The 11,199-nt window shown below is 37.3% G+C and overlaps 2 protein-coding genes across 3 annotated transcripts; one reads left to right on the top strand and one right to left on the bottom strand.

The window, feature by feature from the left end:
- The first annotated feature begins 1,181 nt into the window (after window positions 1–1,181).
- On the top strand, window positions 1,182–7,060 carry lims1 (LIM and senescent cell antigen-like domains 1). 2 transcript variants are annotated; one of them, XM_077587366.1, is made up of 10 exons: window positions 1,182–1,332; window positions 1,869–2,025; window positions 2,110–2,176; window positions 3,015–3,135; window positions 3,308–3,457; window positions 3,542–3,692; window positions 3,821–3,913; window positions 4,009–4,057; window positions 4,386–4,461; window positions 4,619–7,060. In XM_077587366.1, exons 1-10 carry the CDS (start codon window positions 1,304–1,306, stop codon window positions 4,737–4,739), a joined length of 1,014 nt encoding a protein of 337 aa, XP_077443492.1. In that variant the 5' UTR covers window positions 1,182–1,303; the 3' UTR covers window positions 4,740–7,060. The 2 variants fall into 2 exon arrangements, with proteins under 2 accessions (XP_077443492.1, XP_077443502.1); XM_077587376.1 differs by having other exon boundaries at window positions 6,243–7,058.
- A 588-nt stretch (window positions 7,061–7,648) lies between these two features.
- nkpd1 (NTPase, KAP family P-loop domain containing 1) lies at window positions 7,649–10,905 on the bottom strand. Its single transcript, XM_077626549.1, is given in 6 exon segments — window positions 7,649–8,225; window positions 8,227–8,463; window positions 8,600–8,651; window positions 8,653–8,917; window positions 10,574–10,690; window positions 10,887–10,905. Coding segments are annotated over 6 exon segments (1,185 nt in total). The 3' UTR covers window positions 7,649–7,730.
- Window positions 10,906–11,199: the final 294 nt, after the last annotated feature.

The following is an 11,199-nucleotide window of genomic DNA, read 5'->3' as shown; positions in this document are numbered from 1 at the left end:
AGGTTGAAACTATTCAACATTTGTACAACTCAAAAGTCATCGTAACTGTTGCCGGGGTCACTGTAACTATGTGATTAAATGTGCAAAAGTAAAATCATGCCGACTCCTACTAATATATAAGTGGATTAGTGTCATGTTTCACTTTAATTTGGGCATCAAGTGGGAAGACTTAAAATGTGCAGATCATCTCTCATGTTGGTGGACTCACTGATTTATATCATTTTCGGAGTGTTCATGAATTAAAGAAACCCTTTAAATCACTGTTGACAACTTTCATCATCTGCATGGCTTAGCCCAGGTGACACTCAATTCAGCAGAATTCTCATAGGTGACACTAAAATATGCTCGATCGATTGGAACAAAAATGCACTCACAATAATAACCCTTGAAGAGTTATAGCTGTGCAAGTTTGACGCTCAACCTTGATGATTTATTTGCAGATGTTGCCTAGTTTCTTCACGGGGCCATAGCACAGGACAGGTCTTCTGCAACTAATTTTGCCTTTCTAAGACAACCAATGCATTGAAGGACATACCGCAAACTACATTTATTTTTATTGCAACAGATGTGAAGTTTAATGGTTTGCACAAAGGGCAACCCGGCGCCTGAATGGTTAGCGCGTTGGCCTCACAACCCTGGTCTCCTGGGTTCAAATCCAGCTCGGTCCAACTGTGTGGTGTTTGCACGTTTTCCCCTGGCCTGTGTGGGTTTCCTCCCACATTCCAAAAACATTTGTGATAGGCTGATTAGACACTAAATTGCCCCTAGGCATGGGTGAGGATGCATAGTTGTCCATCTTCTTGTGCCTTGCGATCGACTGGCCACCGATTCAGGGTGTACCCCGCCTCCGGAGTCAACTGGGATAGGCTCCAGCACCCCCGCGACCCTAATGAGGATAAAGCAGTTCAGAAAATGAGATCAGATGAGATAATGACAATAAAAGCATTCAATTCAATTAATACATTATTAGATCAATATTTGATACATCCAGATATTTTTGTTGCTGTTATTCGATGAATGGTGCAAGTAAGGAAGAAAAAAAGGTGTGCCCCCAAAATACAACATTTCTTGTATATACCTCCACAACTTTATAATTATCCACTCTGCTAAGAAAATTGAAATCTCGATTCTATCGGTCGAGATTGAACTTTCGACCCCAATTTGTGGAGGAGTGTTGTTCTTTGGGTCTGTTAGTGGGCAAGTCTCTTCACGTACTTTGAGGACACGCCCTAGAAAGCGGAACTCAACAGGAGCTTTGACGAAATACCATCCTTTTTTCTACAATTTCGGATTTCAACAGGTCATGCTAGGGGTGGTCGGTATGACGGGCAGGTGAGTGTTAACATTAATATCAACATAGTTTACATAACCTGCGTTTATTCCAGCTAATTTAGTAGGAGTTAGCGCTAACTCGAAGCGCTAGCGAGCTAAAGCTAACGCCATTGCAAAAACAAACAAAATAAACACGCGATCTAACAACGCTTAACTTGTACTAAAATTTACACATTTTCACTGATTTTGAAAGCAAACGTGCAATTATATAAATCAATGTCTGGGTTTATTTCTTGGCAGACATTAGTCAGCATGCTAAATTAGTCATCGTTTGCATTGAGTATAACAATGTAGTGATGAGTAATTACTCTTTCCAATCCGTATGACGAATCTGTGCCTCCTTTCCTTACCATATTAGCTTATTAAATAAATCAAACTCAAATTAGGGGTTGGGTTTGTAGTAAGCAATTTAGTTTTTTATGCTCTGGCTCTAGCCTCGTCTAAATAATAACACGCGTGGAAGAAACGCAGTAAAGACCATATTGGAATTGTATGAGAAAATAAATAAATTGGTGCTTTTTTTTTCTATGTAACAGCATCGCCAATGCACTGGCCAGTGCAGCCTGTGAACGATGTAAGAGTGGATTTGCACCCACAGAAAAGATTGTCAACAGTAATGGAGAGTTGTACCATGAACAGTGCTTCGTTTGTGCCCAGTGTTTTCAACAGTTTCCGGATGGACTCTTCTATGAGGTACTACTTAATTTTAACTAATGTAACTAGCATGCATTTGTGATTTAAATGTGCTTTCTCCAATCAATCTCTTTTGCTTTGCAGTTTGAAGGCAGAAAATACTGTGAACACGACTTTCAGATGCTCTTTGCTCCCTGCTGTCGGCAATGTGGTGAGTGTCACGGTAGTTTAAAGTGTGATGTCTTAGTAGCCCAAATAAAAGAAGTGACACAAAAACAAAAGAACTTCAAATACTCCTTACAGATTACATCAAATTAATGAGATATAGTTTGAAAGTAGAAGTATGAGGTTAGATTTTTTTTCTATTGATCGATCACAACTATTTTTGTTTTTAGGTGATGTTTCTTCTCTTACACAACACAATGCAAACAATACATAATAAACAAATTCATACTCATCAGACATTAATCGAAATTGAACTATATCTTTAACTGATTCATTAGCTGAATATGAGTTTTGTAATATGTTATATACAGTGGGATATGAAAGTTGGAGCACCTCAATTTCCATTATTTTCATTTATAAATCATTGCCTCAACAACATAATTTATATACTGTATGTATAAAAAAAATGATGAGCTGAGTAATATAATGCATCAAGACAAATTCTGCAGGTGCAAAAATTAAGCCATTCCAAACAGAAAATAAAATTGAATCAAAATGCAAATTCAATATAACTTCCTTTTGCTAAATTAACAGCTTCTAGACATTTCTTTTGACATCTTTTGGTCAGGGGTGCCCGAACATTTTACATCATATATCATGTTATAGGGGATTATAAATAACTAATGCTTCATATGTGCACTTTCTTGTACATTATTAATTTTTATAGGGAAGGCTTAAAATTTCCTTCTCTATTCTTGTTTAAATCAGTCAATTCAGTTCCCTTAATAACGCAGCAGAAAACGTAACCGAAAGAAATGCTCTGCTGCAAAATTGGTATAGAATTCTTGTCTAAACCGAATCTATTACTTTGGGATCTTTTTCAGGTGAATTCATCATTGGCCGCGTTATTAAGGCCATGAACAACAGTTGGCATCCTGACTGCTTCTGCTGTGACATCTGCCAGGCTGTGCTGGCTGATGTAGGCTTTGTCAAAAATGCTGGCAGGTGTGTCCCATCATAAAAACACATTTTGACAGTCGCCATAACAAGAGGTTTTATATAACAGGTGAACCAGAAGAATATTAACCAATAAATATGGTGGCTGCAGTCAAAACATATCATTATTTCTCCTAATGTGTTCTGCCTCGACAAACACTAAATGGTCTTCATATTTCAGGCACTTGTGTCGCCCATGCCATAACCGGGAGAAGGCCCGTGGCCTGGGCAAATACATCTGCCAGAAATGCCATGCCATCATTGAAGAGCACCCGCTTATCTTTAAGAATGATCCTTACCACCCAGACCACTTCAACTGCAACAATTGTGGGTGAGTACTTTCATTTAAGGCTATCTGTCGTCTTGTCTCGACTATATAGGGTACATATTGACGACTGTACTCCAATGGCCACAGGAAGGAACTCACATCCGAAGCCAGGGAACTGAAAGGCGAGCTTTTCTGTTTGCCCTGCCATGACAAGATGGGCGTGCCTATCTGTGGTGCGTGTAGGAGACCCATCGAGGGGCGTGTTGTCAATGCCATGGGCAAGCAGTGGCATGTTGAGGTGTGTGAGCAAGGCCAAGACTTGCCCTCCTCCTAGTTTTAAATGTGTATAATTTGTCTTTTCAGTTTAGTCTAAACTTGGCTCATTTTTTGAGATATTGTAGGTCATCTCTTTTTTTGTCCTCGCAGCATTTTGTATGTGCCAAGTGTGAGAAGCCATTCCTTGGCCATCGTCACTATGAGAGGAAAGGCTTGGCTTACTGTGAAACACATTATAATCAGGTATGAAGAAATGATCAAATCTAAAATGTTTTTATTCCTTTACTAATTTGAATTATCTGTGTGGCCACTTTCCTCTAATATAATGTTTTTTTCAGCTGTTTGGTGACGTCTGCTACCACTGCAATCGTGTGATTGAGGGCGATGGTATGTGTAGATGTAAAATCTTGCAAAATGATGTTATTTCTTGAATTAGGTCATTGAAGTGACTGTAATCCGAATATATCTGATAATAGAACCTATTTGTAAATATTCCACACATTATATATTCCTACATGTACACCTGTACAGTAAAATTTGACCCAGTGTGTGTAACTATGATCCATCTCCAACATAGATGGCATTTATTTGACAAAATATTTTATTAGACTGGTCTGGCAACAAAAGTATAAATGATAAATATAAAACTCATGCCTAGGTGAATCTTTAGAGGCTTTTTCAAACTGGTTCCTTATGTACTTCTCCTGCCCCACAGTTGTATCCGCTCTCAACAAGGCCTGGTGTGTCAGCTGTTTCTCATGCTCCACTTGTAACGCAAAGCTCACCCTCAAGTAAGCAATCCGACTAATTTAACTAGCAGGCTACTAACTCATCAGAGTACTATTCTGCTCTCCACCAATGTTGTCTCCTCACTTTGCTCCCTTTTCTTTGTTCTTTTTCTCTCGTTCTCTCCATGCATCCTGTGGGGTGTGCGCCTTTGTAACACAGAGATAAGTTTGTTGAAATAGATCTTAAGCCAGTTTGTAAGCGTTGCTATGAGTGTATGCCTGAGGAGCTGAAACGCCGTCTGGCCCGCCGTGAGCGCTACGCCAAAGAGTGCAAGAAATAACCTGCTGCTTCTCAGTAGTTATTGTTTACCAGTTGCCATCTATTCTACTGCTTGGTGTAGTTTGTCTTTATTTGCTTTGGCATGACTATACATGTCTGCATGTGCAGCTTATCTCGTTTTTGTGGGAATACAGAGAATATGGCAAATCGTAATAGTAAAGTGGACTATGCAGGCTATTAGTGGCAACATATGCAAAAACTTACTTGGGATTTGACTGTTCAAAATGCAGAAGTGAATTCAAAACCTGTTTTGAGACTCTTTCCCAATTAACTGAATAGTGAAAAGCCAGAAAACCTATGCCCCGCGAGTGTAGGCGGCAAAAAAAAACTGTATTATTGAATTACCCTTACTAACAGCACTAATATTCCACCCACATTAAATATGCGAGTGTTAGTGTATTTAGAATACATTCACTGGCAAAACCATGTGTTAAATCTACGTAGGCAAAATGCGTACTGTAAATCCAACCCAAGAGCTTTATCAACCCTCCGTAGATATAATAATGGAGAGTTTTTGTATTATTTTACAGTATTGTGGTTGTAGTCTTTAAGTGATATAGATCTGCGTCCACTGAGGGCTTTCTCAAACCGATTACGGTTAAAGTTAGCAATGCCCACAGGTGGAATTGTTCTTTAAAGCTCTTGTTTTGCCTTTAAATTTTACAAGACCTCATGGTTTTGCCTTTGAGTATGCCTGAATATTCAAAACCGACCTTATTTGGTTGAAGCCCATGAAAAAGTAATCTTGTTTTGAAACATCAATTCCTGCTACTCAACCAATCATAGTTAAAAGACAGACTGAAATCTTCGGAATGCATCCTCTGCTCTGTCGTGATTTGAAGTCAGGGATATTTGGTGGGAATGCAGGTAATCATAAAAAATGATTCATTGGGGTTTTCATTCAGTTTGGCAGTAAAGAAAAATGGGGATTTGACAGCACAATCTTAGTCTTCTCTCTGGGTGCAGAAAGAGGGACCTATGGATATAATTACCATTAAAATGACAGAAAATCATTTTGGCTATAAAAATGACTACTATTCATGTAGTGCTATGACTGATGAAACATTATAGAACCTCTTAAAACGTATAGCATGTGGGGCCAGGAGGAGGTGAGACTGGCAAGGGATAGCAACTACTCCTTCCTACAGTATATTAATTACTACAGCATGGTTGTCATGCAAATTGAGATCCTATAGGATCAATAAATAAAGCATTTACGAGGCAGCTAATGGTGGAATATGTATGCTTTTTATGAAAGAAGGCAGAATTTAATCATTTTTACTTGAGTGGGACTGCAAAATATTATATCTCAATCTGATCTAGGCTATTTTATTTATTGTTTTAATGTTTTTAAAGTCAGAATGCCACAAGGGGACTACTACATGTAGATGTTAATGAACAAAGCTTTAAGTCTAGTAATGTTGAACAAACAGCCATTTAATACAAGAGTAAGCTGAATAATAATATAGTAAGTGGAGTTTGATTATGCTGCCTCTTTTTGCAGGAACAAGTTTGTTGAATTTGACATGAAGCCTGTTTGTAAAAAGTGCTATGAGAAGTTTCCTCTTGAGTTGAAGAAAAGGCTGAAGAAACTGGCTGAGTCATTAGGACGCAAGTAGGCTGAAGTTGGTTTAACAACGGTGAACAAAACATTTTAATTTTGTTATTCAAGGCTTTGCTGTGCCGTATTTTCCAATTGTTAATTACCTCAGCCAAAATCTGCTAATCAGGAAACAAAACACATACACTGGATTATAAGTCACATTTCAGGGGCTGAATTTTATTTGCTAAAAAACCAAAAACTAAAATTATACATCCATTCATCATCCATACAGTGCATCCTCGCAAGGGTTGCCAGAGCCTATCCCAGATAACTTTTGGGTGAAAGGCAGACTACACCCTAGATTGGTTGCCAATCACCCTTACACAGAAAAAGAGAGAGGCAGACAACCATTCACAGTCACAAATGTAGCATCACTGAGTGGGCATCGATCCCAATCTTGCCCGCACCGAACTCAGACGAATGAAACCCTAACCATCAAGTGGCTTAAAAATTATATATTCTAGTAAAAAAAGAAATTGGACAAGAACAAGCTGAATATGGCATCTGTTAACATGACATTAACAGTTATTCAGAGAACAATAACCGAACAGACACACAAAAAACATTCTTACCAAATATCACTACCAAAATCCATTGTCAACTATGAAAAAAAGTGACTTATAGTTCAGAAATTCCATGCATCCCTTTTGGTCAGTCCAATATCTATACACAAATGTATATATACACACACACACATACACATATATATATATATATATATATATATATATATATATATGTATGTATATACATATATGTATATGTATATATATATATATATATATATATATATATGTATGTATGTATATACATATATGTATATGTATATATATATATATATATATATATATATACTTACTTATATATACATACAAAACATATATCTACATATATATATATGTATGTATAAATATATGAATACATTTCCAAAGTGACCTTGGCTGTTTTATAGTCAATCAAAATGGCATCTATTAATCAACCAATTGAAATAATGTGTTCAATTTACACTTGTATAAAATTATGTTTTGCAGTTGGGTGTAACAGCTATTATTGTCAACTGGACAGATGATTGAATATTAAAAGGCATTTTGATAATTTCTTTTGTTTTGTTTTCTCATCCCAGAGTTGACATCAACATGTCAATGAAATAAACTCCATAAGAACAGGAATGTTCATATAACTGCCAGCTAGTTGGAACTAACCCATCAAATAGTGATAGTTATCTTTATTATCACCAACCCATCGTTTGAACATTGTGGTATGCGCACTAGTCCCGTTCCAAGATGTGCAATAATATATATTTTTTTAATAGCATAACTATTTTCTTTTGGTTCTAAACAAGCAGGGGGGACGCCCTGATTGTCTCCAATAAAACCACTGACGATAAATCTAGTGAAGAGTCTTTTTGAACGGCTGCAGTTTATCTTCACTCATTCTTCTGTCTTCAAGGTTTTCTGAATTGCTGGCCAAGCTGTGGAATAAACTAAGCTTTGAATCTTCACAAAGGGGTGGAACAGTGAAGGCTAGAGTAACAATTCGCTCTAACATTGCATAAGCCCTGTCATCTTTGCAAAAGCAGCTATCTGCAGAGTTAACCTTTTGTATGATAATTTCCAGGTCTATAGCTAGAACTGAAATAAATGGACTGTCTTCATCTGACAGCAGAATATTAATAGCGTCTAAAACACCGACATATTTGTGGGGGGAACAGCGATCTAGATGAGTGATTCTTAACACCACCCGGATTCTTCTCTCAAACACCTCCATGAACTCAATAAAGCGAGACAGAAGCCACATTTCATTCCTCACGTCATTCATGAAGCCCAGCTTGCTGCTGACCCGCTGGTTATCCATGGCTTTTTTGACGTTAAGCCCTTGGTTGAAAAATGAGGTTTTTGCTCATTAGGAAGACAAATCTCCGCGCGTTAGCAGCCGGGAGCCCAAATGATGCGATGATCAGGCCTTCCAGTACACTGACATGCCTCGTTGTTCCATTGACATTCGCTGTCGGTTTCTCCACATGCTTTGGAAGTTCAACCATCAAAATGTAAGTTAGTATGATTATTGGCACCAGTAGACTGACCTTGCATGACCTCCAGTCATGAGAGCCAGCCACCACTTTCTGATGAGATAGATAGAACATGGAACAAATAATCAATGAGTATATTCTGTGTCAAAACTTAAAAAAAAACCATAAAGTTTGTATGGAGAGCTGTGTAGTCTATCACTTATTGGAAAAAATGAATTAAGTCACAAACCTTTTTGATTTCATCCGCCACATCATGTTGGGCCACCTGGTATAGGACAAACTAGTTTCCCAAAATGTAATTGAATCGCTTGAAAGATTCGTATGGCAACCCACAGCAAGTCACCACCTGCAAAGTGCCAGGCACTGAAGTTTACGTTAATGAAACGGACATTATCATGGTCATGATTCTCATGGGTCCAAATGGGCTTGTGGAATAGCAACTGCCAAACTCGCGTAAAGAAGCCAGAGAGTGATGGTTCAATTGGACGAGGCTGATGATTTCCTTTGTAGTGCTCTTCATCCCTTAGTGCTTCCTGTGGCATGTGCACTGAAGTGATGAAAACAGTGGTGGTAAGAAATTAGCAGGTAAACCTGGTAACTAACAATTTTTGAATACAAATGTCAATTGGCCTGAGAAGCAATCTAATTACTTTTAGACATCAGTTTGGATAGTTCAACTCCAGTTTAAGGTTGCCCTACTTGCAGTTTTCAAAATGATACTTTGATGGTTTGATAAATTATTAAAAGATATTTACAATATTTTGTGGTGCTTTTTTAAAAGCACTTTGAATGAGCATCTGCACTCATCATCGATTCTTCATTCTATGTGCTGAATCTAGTGGTATTTTAATATTTTTAGGTCAAAATTTCCATATAATTGTTTACTATGGATGGCATAGTAAACAATTGTATGAGAATTTATACAAATTATACAATAACTGTTATTGCAGTGGTGTGCCGTCAGGGCCTTCAAGGTCTTCTCTGCTGGCCTAAGAAATATCTGAATCACAGACTGATGTTAATTATATTTTGTCCATGAATACTTATTAAATAATTCCAAATTGTCTGTTAGCTTCCTTTCATTGCCTTTCCCCCTGGTTGCACTGCTTCCAGATGTGTGTTGTCATATTGAAGCGCTTAACCAATCACATTTCAGCCATTATTTGTTGCCAGGGTCAGAAATCTGCCTCAAGGCCTTCACAATCAGTTCTCCAAAATATAATGAACATCAGTCTGTGATTCAGAATTTTTTTTAGGCCAGCAGAGAAGGCCTTGAAGGCCCCGACTCCTATGCAGAGAGAAAAAAATAGAAAAAAACTGCATGAACAAAGAGGAGCATATTTCATTTTAAATATATACATAGGCGAGAAGTGATCATAAATCATAATGTACTAAATCTTTTTTTTAAATTGAATATCATCCTAGTTGGTCTGGGATCAAGAAAAACAAAGGAGCAGCTTTCCAACTGAACTAAGGACAAACATTGTTTAATGATTATCTGTCATGATACAGCTTGTGTTTGTGTGTGCCTGTTTGTAAATGACCTACAAGAAACACAGCAGGAATTTCGAGATGCACACATTATTAAGTGATAAGATAACAAAATACAAGATCCTCTCATCTCATTTTCTGCACCGCTTTATCCTCACTAGGGTCATGGGGGGTGTTAGAGCCTATCCCAGCTGACTCCGGACAAGAGACGGGGGACACCCTGTATCGGTGGCCAGCCGATCGCAGTTAATTTTAGTTAATAAAATTTAAAAAAAAGAAATGTCTATTTTGTAATGAGTAATAAGAAGGGAAAATGTAAAAAATAGACATTTCTTCCTGGAAGTAGACAACCACCTGATAATTCTTATATTCTATTAAAATTTTTGTATGCTTGTACGTATTATTTTATTCAATCAAACATGAGTATCTTTAATGGACTGGGCTTCCGCAGAAACTGAAACTACAAACTGTCTATTTGCATAGCTATACTTTCTATCTCTTTTGAGCACATCAATGTTTATATGCTGGATGCACGAGTCATTTTTTCTTGCTTAAATATTATTTTCACCATTATTGGAGGTCAAAGAAACGCGCTATTAGAATCCTTTTTTTACTTTGTGCAACCTAGTTTGACATGAAAGTCATTTATACAAGGTGTTTTCTTTTGCTTTTAAGAATGCATCTAAACTATCAGCATTTCAGCTAACATTACCTTTCATTTTTCCAAGGATCCTTCTAATTTGATTCGCGCATGAAGAGTAGAGTATGACAGTTGCAGGTGATGAAACTTTGGTCAAGGTCTTGGGAAGTGCATATGCAAAAACGTCATCTAGAAAATCAATTTTGAAAAAAATAGAGTAATTGATTTTCCTATGCATGTGTTTAATTGACATTTGTAGGCATTTTTATTTACCCAAAGCTAATTCTGAATTCAGAAAACATTTGAAGAGCAGCACAATCCAAAGTCAAACTCAATTATTTGAACCCACAGCACACGGAAAATAATTATTATGACTCCAATTTACCTTTGGCAATGGAAGACATGATTACTGAGTAAATGGATGTCCAATTTCACAAACTTCATTTCACCTACGATACAAAAAATATATAATAAACAAACGGACACTATTGCAACAACGTGAGAGCCACTGCTACCTACTGTAGCAGATGTGCAATTACACTTTATTCTAGTCCCGTCCACAAAAGAATTTATGTTTACAGAACTGCTTCCATTAATTAATAAATGATTTTGCATGCATGAACCACTCCCTGTTTGCACATTCAGCTTACCTATAATAAATATTGCACGCTTTCAGTTCACGCTATCAACCCCAAAAC

The sequence above is a fragment of the Stigmatopora argus genome, chromosome 2 (genome assembly GCF_051989625.1).
Source record: "Stigmatopora argus isolate UIUO_Sarg chromosome 2, RoL_Sarg_1.0, whole genome shotgun sequence".
Lineage (NCBI taxonomy): Eukaryota > Metazoa > Chordata > Actinopteri > Syngnathiformes > Syngnathidae > Stigmatopora > Stigmatopora argus.
The sequence above is the reverse complement of the archived record's forward strand: the minus strand, read 5'-3'. Positions and strand labels throughout refer to the sequence as shown.